This window comes from Mytilus galloprovincialis, chromosome 1 (assembly GCF_965363235.1).
Source record: "Mytilus galloprovincialis chromosome 1, xbMytGall1.hap1.1, whole genome shotgun sequence".
NCBI classification, from domain to species: domain Eukaryota; kingdom Metazoa; phylum Mollusca; class Bivalvia; order Mytilida; family Mytilidae; genus Mytilus; species Mytilus galloprovincialis.
This window is the reverse complement of record NC_134838.1, coordinates 74,780,890-74,802,457: the sequence shown is the minus strand read 5'-3', so window position 1 is coordinate 74,802,457 and position 21,568 is coordinate 74,780,890. Positions and strand designations below refer to the sequence as shown.

At 31.5% G+C, this 21,568-nt stretch overlaps 1 protein-coding gene and 1 long non-coding RNA gene across 2 annotated transcripts; both read right to left on the bottom strand.

Moving 5' to 3' along the window:
- Positions 1–715: 715 nt before the first annotated feature.
- On the bottom strand, positions 716–7,835 carry LOC143083873 (G-protein coupled receptor GRL101-like). Its single transcript, XM_076260576.1, has 6 exons — positions 7,634–7,835; positions 5,584–5,700; positions 3,444–4,556; positions 1,842–1,966; positions 1,390–1,450; positions 716–720 (listed from the first exon to the last, which is right to left on the bottom strand). The coding sequence occupies exons 1-6, from the start codon at positions 7,833–7,835 to the stop codon at positions 716–718; spliced, it is 1,623 nt and encodes a 540-aa protein (XP_076116691.1).
- Positions 7,836–10,520: 2,685 nt separating this feature from the next.
- Positions 10,521–12,843, bottom strand: LOC143083580 (uncharacterized). The gene is made up of 3 exons (XR_012980792.1): positions 12,720–12,843; positions 11,827–11,943; positions 10,521–10,721 (listed from the first exon to the last, which is right to left on the bottom strand). It is a non-coding gene; the product is annotated as an uncharacterized LOC143083580 (long non-coding RNA).
- Between the last annotated feature and the right edge of the window lie 8,725 nt (positions 12,844–21,568).

Below are 21,568 nucleotides of genomic sequence, written 5' to 3'. Positions count from 1 at the left end.
ATCGTTTCTAGGTTCATTGTTGACACTTCTGAATTTGTCTTGTAGAGTGTCCAAATACGCTGTTATTGTGCCTGTAGGCAGTACATGTCAAGCAAACAATTGTAACTATCAACAGTAGATATTTTTTGTCGACACTAGGTCTATACCTAGGATTATATTTAGACTTATTGTTATAGTTGACGAAAAACAAGGGGTCATGTCGAATTAAAAAAAATAAAATAGATACATAGTAAAACCAAATGATTTTTATTGCATTGTAAAGAGGTATTGTCGGTGACAAATTCAAGCAGCGCATACATATTCGAATCGCATTATTGGATGTCACCAAATATCCCCATTACTTTGTACAATTGTTTTTTTAATTCTCTCCTCTTTTCTATAATGTGATGTGAATAGAAATGAAAGGAAATGGTATGAGTGCCTTTGAGACATTCTACATCATTGTTACAATGTGTAAAAATTAAACCCCTATAGGTCAAAATACGGCCTTCAATACCGAGCCTGGGCTAATACCGAACAACAATCTATCAAGAGCCCCAAAATGACTAGTATAAAACAATTCCAACAAAAACCCCAACTGTATAATTTACAAAATAACGAGAAACGAGAAACTCTTATGAACCACATTGAATCCAAAGTCCGCTCCAATATGTTCACAATACTCGACAAAGAAATTTCATGACAATGATGTTATAGAAAGGCACTTTATATTTATTTAAACTACAAACGATAAATACATATAACAGATGAAATGATGTTCTACCATTCTTTCATACTCCGTATGATTTGCATCATGTCCAGAAATGATAACCGTCAGGAATATGACAGTTCTTGTCCATTCGTTTTTGATGCGTTTTGTTATTTGATTTTGCCATGTGATTATGGACTTTCCGAAGTGAGTTCAGTATTTTTATGATTTTACTTTTTATAATACTTAATCCATACACATTATGATAACCGTTTATAATACTTAATTCATACACATTATTACATGCAATTTTTTTAAACCAAGTTATTGAACGAAAGAAAATAACTTATAGGAGTATATTAACACTTTGAGACGATCCACGATTTAAATGCTAACTGTAAATATATAAGTGTAATCCTAATCCTAATCAGAGGTATATGACTGTTTTCGCAAATGTCTTATAACAACAGATTTTCATAATGAGCATAATGATAATGTATGTCTATGACTTGTTCGAAAGAGTAAACATAACTAGAATTTAAAAAAAAATGGACGAAGCAGGTAATGTGTCGTTCTATCTTTTTGTTGATGTATCGTTCACAAATATCAATTTTTATAACAGCAACTGAATTATATCTGTCAAAGCTTGACTTTTGTTATATTCATTGTATATTTTGCCTGCTTATAGTTGAACAATTTACCGTTTGACCTTTTCGAGTTCGAAGACTCAGTTTGGTATGTTTTCTTTTTCTGCAAACGCCTCTGAAAAGAAATGTATGTAAAACAGTATTAAAGTTCTGTTTGGTTTGATAAGGATTTGTATATCATGTTTTTGTTGAAAATAGAAAATCACCACAACGTAGGGAGAGGTTTATGACAGTGAGTTGTATTTCTGTTATCTGTTTGATTATTAATTTGTTTCAATATATAATGAGCCCAAGTGTTCAAACTTGTCAAAATAAACTTTATTTATAAACTTTTTCATATGAGAACCAAAATATAAGGTGTACTAACTAGGTCCGTCTTTATTTGCATATTAAATTTAAAAAAGTGCAAAGACATTTTCATTTATTTTCATGCCAGCTTCCGACCTAAAATGTATTCAAAAGGGATGAAGATATCAGAGAAGCAACATAACATTATAAATACATACGTTTTCTTTGATAGATGCAAATGTGTACAGGAAAGGATTTAAAGCAGAGTTGATTGGCAAGATAAATACAGCAGTCCAGGCATAAACCTCGGAAGGAATGACATGTCCTCGCAGTGCCATCAATCCTGCAAGTATAAAATAAGTGCTTATTATTCTTAAAAATGTAACATACATTATAATTTATCATCATTAAAACGAAAACCTTTGTACCAACAACATTTAATCTTTTAAAAAAATGTCTGTGTATAAAAAATAGGAAATTTTATATTTTAGAACAATCCCATTTTCACCGACTTATTATGCTTTTTAAACAAATTTTCTTGTATATTGAAATGATTCAACGAGTAACATTTCAGAAAAAAAAGATAAAGGCATTGTTTTAAATTTTAAGACGTAATTCAACGAGCTAAAGTTGTATGCAAAATGTTTACCAAATTCTACAACATCGCCTATCTACTATTCCTTGACTTTTAGTCATAAGTCATTAAACGTATACTGTATATTTTTATATTGCGTTATCATTAAAAAAAAGAAAGGATTTTAATACATGTATAAAGTTGAAAATATATGTCACCGACATCATTCATCTCGATTTGAATAAAAATACCCCCACCCCTACCAAACAAAAACAAAAAGATCAGAAAGAAGAACAAAGCAAGAGTTTTTACTCGATAACATCTTCCTTAAATTCGTTTGACAGTATTTGCTTTTGACTTTACTCAACTATGGCAATTTATAAACAACTCTGATATTTTCATATTATCAATCCCATGAATACATATTTGTCGTTTAACAGTGACATATCCGGATTTCTATCATACCTTAATCATAGTAACTTGATTAAACAAGCTTAGCTGGTGGTGTACATATAGCACGAAACGTGTATATTGTCGACGCAAACTATCTTGCTCCTTTTTTAGAAAATGCAATTCCCTAAGTTTTGTTCTTAACAACTTGATATTTTTAACAGATTTAGGAGATTGGGAGTAAACATCCCGTTACGTCTGATTTATTACCAATAAAGTAATATGAAGCAATCCGTCAATAATTTAACAGTAAGTGATTCAAAATATTTTAAACTACAAGTTTTTGTCGAAGCTTTGCCACTTTTGACCACTTGGCATAATAACGCGTATGGTATATGAAGGAGGACATGCTTATCGCTCACGAATATATAAATATCTGGATTTGTGATTGAATTTGTAGTGTCCAAACTTATCGTTAAAAGTAATATTATCTTTTATTTCTATTATTGCCTGTCCTTTTATCTATTTTGTTTCTAATTCATTAAGCATAATCTAGATATTATCAGAAAAAAATGCAGTTGTTATCTTAAAGTTCGTTTCCGTGTGTTTTGTATTTTAGTGTTTCTGTTGTGTCGTTGTTCTCTTATATTTGATGTTTCTCTCAATTTAAGTTTGTAACCCGGATTTGTTTTTTCTCAATCGATTTATGAATTTCGAACAGCAGTATACTACTGTTGCCTATATGTTAGAAATTTGTTTCCTTAATGTATAATTTAGTCAACTTGAGATAACGGAGATGAATATTAAAGGAAGTTGTTGCCATACAAACCACGTTTGTTTATGTAGCATTTCTTACCCATTACGCCAACTGGAAACCAACATAAAAAGTCGCTGAATACAACAAGGAAAAGCTTTCTTGCAATGACTAAGTCCTGGTTTTTCTTGGTGGATCTTATATGAATCGGATTTGTAACCTCCTTATATATAACTAACTGTGTAACAGCAATTATCACGAATAAAATGAAATTGAACACTATAAAAATTCCAAATGAATATTCCCAGCCATTTGGTTTATCTCTGGTTAGTGGTAGTGCAAGACAAACTGCAGACCGTGAATAAAAACTTCCGTCGAAATACGATCCAGGAAGTAATGGAACAACGGCTAGGATGAAGGAGGTCACAAAAACAAAAACTGATATACGTATTGCTGATTTTTTTCCAAATCTTATTTCCCCGAATGGATATTTGACTGCAATAAATCGATCGATAGTTATTAGAAAGAGAAATACTACCGAACATTCACTAGACACTGTAGATAAAATTCCAGCTATTTTACAAGAGACTCCATACCGCCATGACAGGTCATTCCAAACGTAGTTTCCACGAAACATCACATCAGCTGAAGCTATTGTCAACATATATATACCCATCAAGCAGTCTGAAGTTCCCAGACTAGTTATAAAAATCCCGTAACTCTTTGACAACGATTTTCGGTAGTAGAAAATTCGGTAAGCAAGAACAAAGAAGTTTCCAAACAAACCACATATACCAATGATCCATAAGCACGTTCTAAGTATATCGTTTCTCATCATATCGGAACATGACGAGAACTCGTCTCTTGCTGGTAAACAATCTTCCTCTTTTACAGAATCCGGTCTAAGGCAACAAAAAACGAAAGCATCTGAGTATAGTTTTTTTAGATTGGTAGGACCTTCAAATATATTTTTCTGAAATTTCACTATTTTGTTTCCTCTTATGTCTAGACTTTTCAAGTTTGTTAAACCTGCAAAACTGCGATCTTCAACCATTTGTATTTTATTTTCTGTGAGGTTAAGTGTTTTTAACCTTTTTAAACCAGCAAAAGTATTTTCTGTTAATAATTGAAGATTACTTTGTTGAAACGATATCATCGGCAAACTATGTAATCCAGAAAACGATTCGGGATAAATATTTTGAAGGAAATAATTTCCTAATAGAAGAAGACTATTTAAATGAATTAATCCTTTGAAAACATTTTTTGGAATAGCTGTCAACTTGTTAAAAGATATGTCCAATAAAAGCAGGTTATGAAACTCACCAAACTCTAACCTTTCAAGATCATTAAGCTCTGTCCAAGATACATTTAATTCTGCCAAAAGGATATTCTCTTTCAGTTTCAAACTAGACAATGATAAATTTGACAAACTCAGATCGATTTTTCGAATTTCAGAATGAAAAGATATTTCTAAGGAGTTTTCAAATATACATTTTCTTGATAAACCGTTGCAATTACAATTTCCTACACATTCTGTTTGACAGACTAGTTCGTCGTCAAATTGTGGGCAATCAACAAATCCATCACAGCGTTTGTCTGGATTTAAACACAAATTACTACTTTGACATCTAAAAAGATTACTGCACGACGGTCTGCCTGTGAAATACACAAAGTATTTACATTAAAAATTAAGAACGCATCGACCAGTTTATACTGAATAGACATATATGTAACTCGTATTACTATTTTAACACTTATGCAGAGTAAGGAGAGTTTTGAATTTCAATAAAAGCAAGGTATCACATAAAACTAGAAATCAACATCAAGTTTAGAAAACCTGTATTACTCCTTACCGCTTAATTGCAAATGATGTTAGTTCGATTATTTTTTTATTTGATGTTACTACCGTTTGTTTCTCCTCTTAGTTGACTTTTCCCATATTCAACCTAAAATTTATCATTTAAAGGAATATTGTGTATTATAACTTATCTCGTTAAATATATAACAAACACTAGATAATATTGCATATTATGTAAAAATGAAAACTTAAGAACTAAGCGTATTCCATGCAGGCCTGGACGAAGGCAATTAACCTTAACTTAGTCCATACTTGTATGGACTAAGTCTGCTTGAAAAAAAGAATAGTTTTAACTGGTTTAGCTCATGCATGCATAGGCAAAATCTGTTGTGTTAGTCCATTATTTTTTTGTCAGCATATCTTTTTATTATAGTCTAAACTTACTGCATTTATATTCATCTTCACCTCTTGGGCAATCCTGAATTCCATTGCATAACAGTTTTGGAGGAATGCAGTAACTATCTTGACACTTTAAATACCCTGGAGGACAAATGAACTGTTCTGAAAAATAATTTACTTCATTTTAAGATATAAAGAAAAATAGATATATAAAAGAAAAAATAAGCGTTCTTTCAACGAACACATAACTTAAAAATAAATATACGCTCGGAAATAAACTCATCATATATACTAGAATTAAATTTTATATTTACGAAAGACGCGCGTTTCGTTTACAAAAAACTCATCAGAAAGGATATTTACCATGTTTCTTTTGAGAAAAAGAAAACAGATATTTTAGAAACATTTTCCTGCAAAATTAAACAATATAAAAAAGAAAATATGTCGTTTAATTGCCCATGAGGAAACTCTTTCATCAGAGACCAAATGACTTAGAACATAGCAACTATAAGTCCCTGTGCGATGTTGAAAAATGATCAACACATATTTACATCAAACAAAGCCACATTTTGTCTTTTCATTAGGTTTGTGAGTACCAGATTACAAATTCGTACGAATTTCTTAAAAATGGTTATCATTTTTGTACCATCTAATTATTTATGAAAAAACACACTAAATGATACTGTCATGATTTAATTTCAAGTGATAAAGAAAAGCAAATATTAAAATTATATACTAAAAAAACGTTTCATAGTTGTACATAACAGACCAGACAAACAGTTATGGTACAAGTTTTCGTATAATAGACATTTTCTGTAGTAAACAAAACTGAACAATTTAACAGGCTAAAATATAAATAACGACTTAATACAACAAACATGTTTAAAACGCGTTTTTTTATAGTTCGATCTTATGTTGTCCTGTTATACCACTGTCCCATGTTAGTGTGAGGGTTGGGATCCCGCTAACATGTTTAACATTATTTATGTTCGTGCCTGTCCCAAGTCAGGAGCCTGTAATTCAGTGGTTGTCGTTTGTTTATGTGTTACATATTTGTTTTTCATTCATTTTTTTTACGTAAATAAGGCCGTTAGTTTTCTCGTTTGAATTGTTTTACATTGTCTTATCGGGGCCTTTTATAGCTGACTATGCGCTATGGGCTTTGCTCATTGTTGAAGGCCGTACGGCGACCTAGAGTTGTTAATGTCTGTTTCATTTTGGTCTTTTGTTGATAGTTGTCTCATTGGCAATCATACCAGATCTTCTTTTTTATATGTTTAAAACGCGTATATATTGATTACAAGGAAGTTGCAGACTAAGGTTGTTATACAATTACATGATTTCTGAAATAAACATTTTACAAATACGATGTATCTATACACTCATTTTAATACTGAACAATGGCTTCTTGATATTTGTAGTCTACTAGACTGATACTTTACAAGCAGTAACCGACATTATGGTTTTAAAAACGTTAACCCTATCGACATGAACGCGTAACGTTTTTAAATGGGTCTTTTTAAATAGTTGAAAATGTGGAATCAGATATTTTACCACAGTTGGATAGATGTGAGAGGTCTCTACAGCCAACCAATTCTCCTTTTCCGTCATAATCTAACAGACAAAGTACATTTGATTGTACACTCTGTCCTCTACTGCATAAATAAACAGTTGCCACTATTGCAACATCTGAAATATATTAAACATTGTTAAGCTTTTGAAAACGGTATCATGTTTGTAGTTGAACTACAACCCCTTCTTATTTTTCTTTTTTTTAAATTGAGGAAATAAAAAAAATGTGAAAAAAAAAAATTTAGTTTAATAGACTTGGACTATTTTTTAAAATTTGAATATCAAAAAAGGAAAAAGGATACAATTTGTGTTTGTTTTTTTACGCCATGGCATTGTTTGTGTTTTTTCTTATGAGTTTATTTGGAATGGTATTGTTCTCCCATCTTTGACCTATATTAGTATAGCATGATAATAATAAATTCATATTTAGCAATTTCATTGAAATTTCAATTAAACTATAATATTGCCGAAAACAAGCTGACTACTGTATTATTGAAAATATATCATTTAAATTTTAAAATACCTTCCTCACATTCTAATGGCCCTAGATGAACTTTAACGAAAGAATCCACACTTGCTGTCCATTCTGCACGTATTCTTTTAACGGGTAGATCTTTGTTGTGTTTTAAAACACCACTATCTGATCGTATTTCATTATCATCAGCCGAATACCAGTCATATGGTTCATTACCACAGTTACATCTTTTAAAGTAAATATATTCCATTTAATGTCTATCAAAACCTAACACAAAATATATTCAAATAAGGATACAAGATATATTTATGGAGCGTAAAAACTGTTGCAGCATATACGTACGTGTATATTAAAACAAACTATGATAACAAAACAAATGTCAAAAATGTGTTAAAGTGTATGGTACTATTTTCCATATAAGTTGAATCAAGTACTTATATATTTATATATATTCAACATTCTAAAATTAACATTAATATTTTTTTGAAAATACGACTGTTCGTTTTCAAGATATAACCTTTTTCCTCGACTATTTTGCCGGTACAAGATTGTGAGAGTCCCTTATATTGTCGTAGAATTTTATATTTTACTGATGTTATTATCGTCATGAATAATAAGACGGATGTGAACAGAGAGGAACGATCGGGTTTTCTTCGTGTGTCTGTTTCGGAATTGTATCATCCGTATGGACTTCCTCATCTATCAATTTTATTTGGTCTTTGTTATTTTGGTTGTACATTTTTTCATCAACTATTATTGTTTCTCTTTGGTTTTTTTATGTACACAATTTATACGTTTTCCGAGCTGTTTTTTCAAATGATGGATATGTTAAAAATAATCAAAGATTAAAATAAATCAGTCCATATTTTCAACTTCTGAAATATTTCTCTACAATATCACAAGGGAGACCCCACCAAGAAAAATAACTTTCTATCAAAGCAAATGATTTCATTGCAGTTTAAGATTGGGTTTGTGTTGCTTATTTGGTTTTTATGCAATATGATATAAGATAATATGGTATGAGTGAGTAGACAAATAACCACCAGTACCATAAACATAATACACAATTATGGAATATTCAGCAACAAACCTAATCCTCTGAAGTACACACTTCGTTCTCAATGCTCTTCAACTTCGTACTTTATTTGGCCTTTTTAACTTTATTGGATTCGAGCGTCACTGATGAGTCTTTTGTAGACGAAACGCGGGTCTGGCGTATATACTAAATTAAGTCCTGGTATCTATGATGAGTTTAATGCTAACTTGGGACAAGCACATACGAAATGTGGGAGAGAGGTGAACATGATTTTCGGACGTTCCAATCCTGCCCTAACATTAAGAAGTGACATTTCATAAAAAAAACAAAACAAGAACACACTATGAAAATCAGTCGAAAAAGGCTTGATAGTAAGCGATGGAATAGATATTTGTATGCGCAATGCTTTGTTAATTTAAACTGTCATCTCAAAATGGCTTTCTCCGTTGCAAATTTATCTTTTTTCTTTCTAATCTCCTATCATAAAAATATATTTTACTTGTTGGTATGTGCATGACAGTTTTCGACAAACGGACAACCACAGTTCTCTCGAGTTTCTTTATTGTGTATCTCTCTTCCATCTAGAGATGATCTATATACGCTGTTTTGTGAAAAATGACATGTGACTTCAATGGACTGTTGACACTTTTCCATTTTCTTCAACTCAATAATATGGGCATCACTGGCAAAGTATTTAGGCCTTATATCAAATCCGTCCATAACTTTAGTAATAGTTTCCTCACTATCATGATGGACAATGGTTGTCACATGGATTCCATCTTTTGACTCTTGGAATAAGCATTCCACCAAAGCACTCTCTAAAAATAGTAAAATGTCTTATAGGTGTCAATCTGGTTTAGCTTTGATGTAATTCTTCCGATTATCACTAATCAAAGATGGATTCAATATGACATCTAGTACATTAAAAACTGATTTTTTTTTTAGTTAGACATTGGACCCTTCTCCTCAGTCTAGTTCTAGTTTATTTGTCATGTTTTCATGCATGGTAAGTTTACTTTCTGGAAAACCATTAGTGAAAGCGAGACTATAATTTGTATTAAAAATATCAATGATTAAGTTAAAATATATATTTTGTTTTATTTCAAGCGCATTTCTTCATGTAGTTGTAGTTTGAAATTCATTATATAATTGAATGCTTCATTTTTTGAATTTTTAGGTTTGTAATAGCCTTAACAGGAGTTCATATTTATATGAAGCGTGGAAGCTTTCATTCTAAAAATGCGCGCGTCAACTCTTTTACAACCCTATATAAAGTTACGTAACGAAGTGTTCAATACTTATAATTATGTTTTTAGCTACAATCATATAAAACGAATTCAATGGAGTTTCTCTTTCATTTACCTGTGCAGATTTTTTTAATGACCTGAGTTATGAACAATATAATGAAAAAAAACCCACCTCATTAACGGCTTTTGACATTGGACATGCACAAACATAATGTGGCGGGATACTTTGTAAAAATACTATGTTGAAGTCTGTTTACAATTATCATTTGTACCCGGTACACATTTATTGTCTATAGCATTTATATATAGTCACCGAATTCATATCAAAGATTTTTACCTCACTTTATTGTTCCTTTACTGTAATCATTCTGCATGGTATATTTAGTACGACACTGATTTATAATACTTTCAAACTTGTTTAAGGCAGAATAATTTATTAAGATGAAGTGAAGTTTACTCTTTGTTTCAACAAACAAGATACAGATTTAACGTTTATAGGTAAAGATACAGTTAAAATCAATCTCAATTCGAGTAAATGTTAACATAGTGGATGGTCACTTAAGTAACAAATCAAATATGAGAACTATCATCAATAATTCTGGATCTATGAATGTTATCGAAAACTTTTATATGCACACTATCTTACCGTTTAGATACAAATCAATCAGATATTCTCCACTTCTTTTTTCTCCACTAGCCCACCAATCTTTGCAAGTATGTTGTCTTTTTCGTAGACAGTCTTCAGATTCATCCTCATGAAAAAGTCCACTGCAATCAATCATTCCGTCACAAACTCTTGTTGATGGTATACATTGCTGATCGTAACATTGAAAACTGTCAAATCTACATGTTTCTGAAATATTCATTTTTGATTCACAATAAGTTTCAAAATTATCTAAAGGGTTAATGATACCCAAAGCAAACTAAAAAAAATGGTTGTACGTGTCTCAAGACTTTTACAATTAAAAAGTCTTTAACAATAATAAAAAAAAAAAGATAGTTGAGAAATAAATAAAAACAATAGAACACTATGTTATATTTATTGTGAATTTACTAATTATGTAATGACTATTAAACATTTAGAAGAAATTAAAGCAGGATGAAACAGTGGAGCTGAGACTGGCTACCCCTTCTGCAGTGATTGATTGAACGGTATTTATGGTCGGGCTCGTGTTGTGCAGTATTTGTTTTCTGTTCATACTGTTGTTTCTCTTTTGTCGATTTGTCCATGGTGATTACTTATATTCTTTGAATTCTAGTTTTTGATTGCCTTTTTACTTTGGTATCTTCTGTTTTTATTTTATATGTAGTTTCAATCAGTTCTATTATCTCGTTAGAACTATCAATATTCGAACATAGTTCAGTTCTACCCTAGAAATAGTGTGTCTGGGCATGAACAGCCACAGGCAGTTATTTGTTAGATCTGTCCATAACTGATCCAAAGTAGAATTCAAAATTATTTGACCTGAAATTCAACCTATAAAGCCGACAAATCATGCACAATTTATTCTTGTATTTTTAATTTTAATCTCTTTTTTTACGATTTCGTTTAGGTTATCTTTTTGGTTTGGCTTAAGAATTGAAATATTTGCATTGGAGGGGCATTTATAATCCTTTTGATATGGCTGGCGTCGTGATAAGGCAATACGACAGCTGTACAAGTTAGCAAAATACCATTACTTTTGCCATATTAACTGTCCAAATGTGTTCTGTTTATAACTAGCCGAGGCCTAAGTCGATACGATCTTTAAGAAGTTGCTTTCGCTGTTGACGATATTGTGAGTTAAAGAATTCGATGCATTTATAATACGTCTGTGAAAAGACATAGCAATTTGCAAACGTTTGCTTAGGCTGGCGAATATCTTATCGCATAGTGCGAAATTTTGGTATATCTGTTTTTATACATATCCCAATGAAGTCATCAATGGTATTGATACATAAATCATTCATTCATTTACCGCAATCAATTTCATCGGACTTGTCAAAACAATTTTCCACAAAGTCGCATCGTTGTTGGTTGGTTATACATTGTCTGTTGGTACATTGCCATTCATCAGGTAAACAGGCTCGTCTCTCTAAATAAAAACTTTGAAAATAAACAGTTTTTCATGGCTTTCATAGAATTATTTAATTCCGAATGAAAATTTCTCCTATAGTGCCGATAGTGCACACAGGTACCACAATTTGATGTCCGGTATTATGATTCTTTACATGTTTAAATGTAATTGTTTATATTCATTTCCTATTTATAAATCAATAAAATAAGACAACGTGTTTAGTTTCCCAATTTTATTTACAAAATCAATTTTATTTTCTGACTTCTTAATCAATTTCATTTTCCGATTTATAAATCAAGTTCATTCTGAAATCATGTGTTTTTACTACTGTAAATGTTTGAAACGTATAAATTGAATGCCCTGGTTTTTGACGGGATTCGGATTGCAAAGTATATTTTTTTTCTTTGCAGTGGTTTGTTGACGCTACTGTCTTTTTGATCCCCATACCGATAATTTGTGTTGGTGTTGTTAGAAAAAGCCCATATAATTAATCACGATATGCAAATTTCTTCTTTTCGTATGAAAACTGAAGAATTAACACTTGTGGATAAGTTTATTAAAATTGTCGAGACAAAAATGTTGTTTTGACTTTTGATTTAGTAGTTTTGCTAACGCCTGAATACAAGCATTTAGAAAATGTGCTCTTCGTGGAAAATGTATACTCGTAATTTATCCTAGTTGCCAATTTGTATCTCATGGATAATCTAAAGTACTATCATTTATGAAAATTTGAGGTATTTCATTTTAATACACATACTACATGTAAAATATTTTATGTAGTAAAATATTTTTACCACAAGTATTTTCATCCGACCCATCCTTACAATGAGGCATAAAGTCACAATAAAGACTTATTGATATATGGCTGCCGTCATCACAGGTAAACTGGTCCCTGGTATCTATTGATGCTAAAAAAAGATTTCAGAAGGTGTGTTATCACATATTTAAATTCTTTTAATTGTTATCTGCAAAATTTCATTTTGTTACTGTAACTTTAATTAGTTTTATTGTTAATATTATATATTATTTTATATGCGTATTATAGAACAGATTGTTAAACTGAACACATTTTCTCTGTTGAAAAGCATTGGAAATTAAAATATGTAAAATCTGGTATTTCTTACTTATATTAGAGATTATACACTGACCTCTACATAAATAAATGTATTGGTTGTATCGTTTGGGTCCCGCTTTTCTTACCACTTTGATCTCAACCTTTACTTAATTTATTTTGGAGTTTGATCATTATGATATATGTTCACTTTAAGTAAAAATGGTTAATTTTTCAAATTCTGCACTATGCAATCTAGTTCCAGAAATTTAAAAAATAAATGTATACTCTAGCTTTAGCATTTTAATTAAATGAATACATGTTTATCATTGTATATATGTAACTGTTCAATGTGTTATAAAAAATGGTGTATCAAATGAAATTTGAATAAAAACCCCGCTTACTCATACTTGGAACCTGGAATCACTGATGTTTTATTTGTCTGGTGTGGCTTAATTATATTTGTTTCTGTTGGCCTTTTTGCTGAATTTTGTTTTATTGTCGTGTGCAAGTTAAATTTGTATCGGCTGTTTTACGACTATGATGCTAAATTCACTTTCTTTCTTGTATTTTCCACCGATCTTTGCAAGTATCATTGTGGCGACTAGTATTCGGCGATGGTGTGACAAAACATACATTAAAAAACTGAAAATGTTTTGATGACACTTTTGAATTTTACGTCATGTTTTGTCTAATGCATAAGATATACGTATAAGAAGGTAGTACGAGAGCCAATGACACAAATCTCAATTCAAGTCACAATTTATTAGGTAAAACATTAGAGGTCAAAGTACGGCATTCAACACGGAGTTTTGGCTCACATCAAATAGCAAGCTATAAAATACGGATTTTTTGTGTTATTAAAATTTACTGTTACAAAATGATAGAAATTATTATAAATTAAGGAATGTATCTCCCTCATGCAAAGCTCTGATTCCTTTCACGGATTTGGCTATACTTTTTGGACCTTTTGGATTATAGCTCTTCATCTTTTATATAAGCTTTGGATTTCAAATATTTTGGCCACGAGCATCACTGAAGAGACATGTATTGTCGAAATGCGCATCTGGTGCAAGAAAATTAGTACCGTTAATTTTATTACTACCACTGGGTCGATGCCTCTGCTGGTGGACTATTAGTCCCCGAGGGTATCACCACCCCAGTAGCCAGTACTTCGGTACTGGCATGAAAATACGGATTTTTTGTGTTATTAAAATTTACTGTTACAAAATGATAGAAATTATTATAAATTAAGGAATGTATCTCCCTCATGCAAAGCTCTGATTCCTTTCACGGATTTGGCTATACTTTTTGGACCTTTTGGATTATAGCTCTTCATCTTTTATATAAGCTTTGGATTTTAAATATTTTGGCCACGAGCATCACTGAAGAGACATGTATTGTCGAAATGCGCATCTGGTGCAAGAAAATTAGTACCGTTAATTTTTTTACTATAAAGGGCCTCAAAATGACTAGTATAAAACCATTCAATGGAAAACTAACGGTATATTCTATATAAAAAACGAGAAAAGAGAAACACTTATGAACCACATCAAAAAACTACTGAACATCATATTCCTGATTTAGGAAAGGTGCAAACAGTTACCAACGTCACCCTTATCAAAGCCATGACGTTGTCACTTTATTTTAGTTTGACTGTCCCCCTGGTATCTTTCGTCCCTCTTCTATCAGAAACAATAGTGTAACATCCCAACATAGAAGACACACTATAAAATAGCAATTGTACTGAGTCTGGGTCCCAACTAAATCTGAGAAGAACACATCAACCGTTGGAGGAAAACAACGCAACAACAGAAACCAAAGCAAAGCAAACGCCAAAGTTCATAGAAAAACACTATTGAAAACAACTGCCATATTCCTGACTTGGTGCATGAAATTTTAAGATGAACCTGGTTTTATTGATAGTCAAACCGCCTAGTTATATGGCGATAATGATATTCGTCTTTTGTATTGGTTTCAAACATTATGATTGTTATTTAGTTTCAAACATAATTTTATACTCACAACAATTCTGCTCATCATCACCAGATATACAGTCCTTTACAGAATCACAAAGAAACGCATTTAAGATATATTCACCAGATACACACATGTACAAAACATCTGCGTGTTGTGTTGGAACATGGCTCCATGTGCTTCTCACGTCATCTAAAGACATACACATAAAACGACTTTGGTCAAAATAATATTGATAATTTATAAAATGTTATCATATAGAACATCGTTTCAACATGTCCAATATCATGTTATGGCAGTGTCTATCATGTAGCACACACAATGTCTAGCAGATTTTTTTGTCTATGAGTTGCCACCTTATTGACATCAGGCTCTTCTCATTTTTATTTTCATTGAGAGTAGACGATTTGGGTATGGAAATATGTAGGCGATTTGGGTATAGAAATATGAAGACGATTTGGGTATATAAATATGTTCATCAATTGATTTTTCTCATTTGACAATAAAACAGGACTGTTTTGTCTAGCATTTGACGATAAGGGATAAGAATTGTAAAGGAAGGGAACGTTTCATTCATTGCCTCATATAAAGGTATTATCATTTTATCTACACGTTAGATCATTAAAGGGTCAAAAGTTAGCAATCTTTACGGGATGTATTTTTTAAACATACATGTATATAACGTACCGTAATTTCCAGTGGAAGTCTTTTTATCCATTACTAGTATTGTGCAGTATTTAAAGCTTTCAACATGATGCATATACTATCTTGCAGTTTTAAAGAAACCAAATAGCCTTTACATATTTACAAACACTCAGCCGATTCAAATGACTACTGCCTTTTCTTTGTAATTATGTATGTTTCAAAACATGCAATACACGTAGTTATGGAACTTGTTCTTGTTCTTGTGTTTATTCCTTTGCTAGGTAACAACAATCTTACCTTGAACTTGGAAGTCTTGACTTATTTCGCATATGAAATTAGATATCTTATCATAAGCACAAGCAACATCATGCCAGTCGTTCATATTATGAATACTAAACAACTCAATTATTGAGCATTTTTCATTTTCTAAACCATCCGGTTGTTGCACTCCTGAAGTAGGATCATAGTACCTAGTGGAATAAGAAAATGAAAATGGCAAGTATCCCTGGTAGAATCGGGAAAAAAAATAGTCTTCACAAGATATTGATAAAATATAAATTGACTGTTGTTCAGAATGGCATTCATTAATTCATATTGATGCAGTACATTGGTAGATATGGTCTGCTTTGTTCATTTTATTTCTCAGAAGTATGTGTTGACCTAAATGATATCGTTTATCCTTTGACACGCTCTCTTACGGACATTTTCAACTCAGGTATATATACAATTTTGAAATAGGACAGTCTACAGAATACCGGGTCCGTGTATATTTGCGTCCATTCGTTTTTCATTTTGAAATATCAAAAACAAAAAACGAAAAACGAAAGTGTTTTCATTTTTCGTTTTTGATTTCTTAAAAACCAAAATGAAAAACTAAAGTGTTTTCATTTTTCGTTTTTGATTTCTTAAAAACCAACATGAAAAACAAAAGTGCTTTCGTTTTTCGTTTTTGATTTCACAAAACAAAAAACGAAAAACAAAAGAATTTTCATTTTTCATTTTTCATTTTTGATTTCTCAAAAACTAAAATCGAAAAATGAAAGTGTTTTTTCATTTTTCATTTTTGATTTCACAAAAACAAAAAACGAAAAACGAAAGTGTATTCAATTTTTTTTCCACACTGTTTTATTGTCATTCAATAGATGACAATGTTGTCATTTGTCATTCATTTAAAGATGCTTCAGAGAATGAAATTATTACAATGTTGTCGATTTTTGTTACGTACTTAAACAAAAAGGATGAACATAGAGTTTGTATATAATTTTAATTATTTCTCGATTTATAATGTAAAATGTTTTCTTGTCTTGATGTACAGTCATTGATAGTAAATGTTGCTAATGTAAACACCCGGTGTTCATTCAAAATAATATAGACAAAATAGACCGCATGACATCTGAATTGAACTACGGTGATAAAGTAATCAAAGACTTTCAAATTACCTTGTTTATATCTTTGATAAAGAATAAATTATTATATTTAAATATTAAACGAATCACGAATTTAAATTGTACAATATAATATTATATAAAGATGTTACAATTGAGTAGATTTGATGACATCATCACACTAACAAGGGAGGTAACTACTTTTAAAACTGACACGAAAACTAGCCCGGTTGTCGGATCAATACTTTTTTAATCGAAGATAATGTCGACGGATGCAAATGTCTTAAACAATCTGAACAATATGGGTGGTTGAATTTTACTTTTGAGTTTAGAAAGGTTGATACAAGATTATTAGAATTTATGACCATGGTCCATCTGGCAGTATTTTACGAACATCGAGGACGATAATGTATTTTGCTTGATCAATTGATTAAAAAACAAATTTCTGCAATTTCACAATTCAAACCGCGATATTAAAGCATCCAATTATTTTGCCATTCGGAACCTGTTCGGTATTAGTTTGGTTTATTTGTGAAGACTATAAGGTGCATATTGGACATTAACTAGAGGCCGTTGATGGGGGATTATGGAATTGAGAATAGTGGACAAAGATATAAATAATAGAGACAATGGACCAAGAAATAAATAAAAGAGCTAGAATAATGGTGTTAAAATGTAATGTAGTTTGTCTCTAGGAGATTGTTATTGGTTATCATACGGTTTCTCTTTATTTCTATGTCTATTAATTAAGAAGCGTGCTTTCATTGTTTGCCAAAATATATTACTTATTTTGCAAACTATATATATCATAGATTTCCGGTAATTGTTCTACATAAAACCACATTAGAGTCCCTGTATTTTTTTTTCAAGTGGACCTCAGCTACCCACCCTACCCCATCATTACAGAAAAGATGATAAACAAATTTCTACGGCAATACTTTTGTCCGCACAATGTGTAAAGAGGAGCTGGGTAGCTGGTGTCTGCTAGAGAAAAAAAATCAAGGTTGCTGTTTGGCTTATTTTTTTAAAGATAGGTCCAAAGTTGGGGTCGAACACCCATCCCCACCCTTAACGAAAATGTAATAAATATTGTCCCCACTAGGTGCAAAGGGAAGCTGTGTAGCTGAGGTCTACAAGAAAAATCCAGGGTGTTGTTCAGCTTAATTTTTTTTCTTTCTATAGTAGGTCTAAAGTTGAGGTCGGATACCTTACCCAACCCTTACCGGACAGTTATTAAAAAATAATCTGCGGTAATACTTTAAATTGCACTAGGTGAGAACGTAAGCTAGAGATCTACGGCCTACTTGATCAAAATTACAAGTAAATTTATAGCACGGATTAATCTTTTTTAAGCTAATAAATAATTTTCTTGACCACCATACTTTGAATACAAAAAATAAACCTTTTGTCCAATCATATTTAAGCGAAATCCACTAGTTCAGAGGTAGAATGTTTTGTAAAAACAGTTTTGTGTGGCAAAAAAAAAGTTAAAAGTTTCTTTTAACGCAGAATAATTATTACTTTTCATGAACTATTTGAAATAAGGAAAGCTATTTCACACAAAAGTGCAATTTTGCCATCACTTAAACAAAATATAATTATTTACGATTCTCTGAACACTCAAAAGTGTTGACTATTTAAAATGTAAAGCGGACAGAACGCTGTGTAAAATATCGAAAGCGATTGATTTTGCCTTTATATATCTAATGAACCAGAAATGAAATATTAAAATGCATTGAATAGTGTCTTGACTGCCTAATTATATATTAAAAGCTGATGATATAGTGGTTGAATATTAATAAAAACATTTGAAGTACGTTTGAGTCTTATGCAACATTTAGGTTTATATAAATATTTGAAAACTTGCTGCTACCAACTGGCTGCTTGAGACTGGTTTCACAAACTCCGCATTTTCATTACAGCCGATTACATTGAGTGTGTAGACAAGGGTTATATCTTTGGTTTGCTTGCTTGTTAGCTGAACCGTGAAGTCATTATTAAGTAAAGTATACTACCCTCCTGTAGAAGTAGCCTAATCCTACAAACAGATTGATCGGTTATCTGTCGAACTAGTCTTCTCTTAAAGGAGGGTAGTTTACCTAACCTTATAATACAAGCAAGATAACCGAGGAAGCTACATTTGCCTACACACTTAATGCAATCGGCTGTACCTTCTTTACATTATAGGTTGCAACACCTTGCCAAATTATTGGGTTCCAATAATCGTTTGGAAAATTAAGTCAATGCGCTTTCCCATAGGGTTTTATGCAGAATAATTACCGGAAATCTATTATGGAAGTTTGCAAAAACAATATCAAAATCGAAATCTAACTGAACAATGAAGTTAATCACATTAAAAAAGGTTGAGGCGTTGAAGGCCAAATAAGTTTTCATATTTCATATTCTTGCGTGTCTTATTATAAATAGACGATCATTACAAAGAAATTTAATATCAAGACAACAATTAATGTAGAGTTTCATTGGTGAAATTAACACTACAATACAAATAAAGGATTCTCAAATGATCATGACTTTTGTTTCAAGTAAAATGATCAATTAATCAATTAATCAATCAATTAATTGATCAATCAATAAAATTGAGAATGGAAATACAAAACGTGAAAAAGAAACAACAGCATAACCAAAGAGCACAGCCGAGGGCCACCAATGGGTCTTCAACACAACGAGAAAATCCCTCAACCAGAGGCGTGCTTCAGCTGGTCTCTAAAAACATATATACTAGTTAGGTGAAAATGGACGTCACACTTAACTTAGATAAAAAAACAAAAAAAAAACAACATAAAAAACTAACAAAGACCGGAGTATCCTGACTTGGGACAGGCGCAAACATGCGGCGGGGTTAAACATGCTTTGTGAGATCTGACCCCTCCCACTATACAACTATAGCTACCTAATGTAGAATGAACAAACAAACAACAATATGCACAGCAAAACTAAGTTTAAAGGAAATCCGAGTTCGATGTCAGAATAATAAACAAAAGAAACTACGCAAAATAAATATAATTCATAAATTGACAAAGAACTGCTGGCAGTAACTGACATGCCAGTTCCAGACCCCAATTAAACATATCGAAATAATATATTGATATAAGAAGATGTGGAATAAGTGCTAATGAGACAACTCTTCATAAAGTCACAGTTTGTAAAAGTAAACTATTATAGGTCAAAGTACCCTCTTCAACACGAATCCTTTGCTCACACCGAATAGCAAGTCAAAAAGATACCCCAAAATGACTAGTGTAAAACCATTCGAACGGGAAAACCAACGGTCTTAACTATGTAAAAAAACGAGAAGCGAGAACCACATCAACAAACAACAACTACTGGGTTTTTTTGTGATTATTTAATTACTGGACCTAATATTTCATGATTTTTTATTATCTAGGACTGTATTTTTGATTGATAACCAAGTTTGATAAAAAAAAAAAAACAACATAATGTGTGTATAGCATACATATTAACTATGGTTTGAAAGACGTCTATATGTTTTTGCCTCGCTCTGCTCGGTAAAATTGGTAAGAATTAAATCCTAAGATTGAGCGCGTTCTTTCAACAATCTTATTAAAATTCATATCCATATTAATGTTCTCATACACATAAGTATAACGAAATGAGAAATATACCTTTTTATTAGATTAGTTCGTCTAATTTACAAAATGTAGTTTTTTTTTTATCTGAAGTAAATTTACTAACTTTTTTAATAAAGGATTTGAATAAGAATGTGTCCATAGTACATAAATGCCCCACTCGCACTATCATTTTCCATGTCTAGTTGATCGTGAAATTGAGGGTCAGAACTCTATATTTGGCATTAAAATTAAAAAGATCATGATATAGAATATGTGTACTGAGTTTTGCGAGAAATATGAATACCTACTCAAATCCAATCTATAAGAAAAATCTAGTTTTTACAGAACAGTATCCCCCATGCACTTGCACTTTACTATTTTTAAAATAGTAAAATAGAATGATATACAAATGGATGAAAATCATATATACAAGATGTAACTGTAATATACAAATATTGATATAATATATACCAACAAACCAGAGTGTACTAATGTGTATCACTACAATATAATAGTTATTACGTTGAAGTTGAATTCCCTGTCATTTATTTATCCTACTTGCACGAACTTGTCTCAGAAAGAAAATTATATCTGTACATTAACCTCACTTTCAGGTACAGAGATGTGATTTTTTTTCTGAGACAAGTGCTTGTGACAATTCAAAAACACTTGCAGTCATTCGATGTTTAGTACTTCAGTACTTTGATTGTTTGAAAACAATGTATAAATATCCTGCCACATTCGGTATGTGTTTTTGTTACATGTTTTTTTTTCTTCTGTTTTGTATCGATTTCATGCCCTTTTCCACTGATTTGTCTATAGTTGTTCTTATGCAGTGCTGTAACAAAACTGTCCCAGGTTCAGGGGAGGATTGAGCGCTCACAAACATGTTAAACGCCGCCATATATTACATGTGCCTGCTCCAACCCAGCAGCATGTAGTTCAGTTGTTGTATTTTGTTGATGTCTTTCATATTTGTTTTTCGTAATTTATGT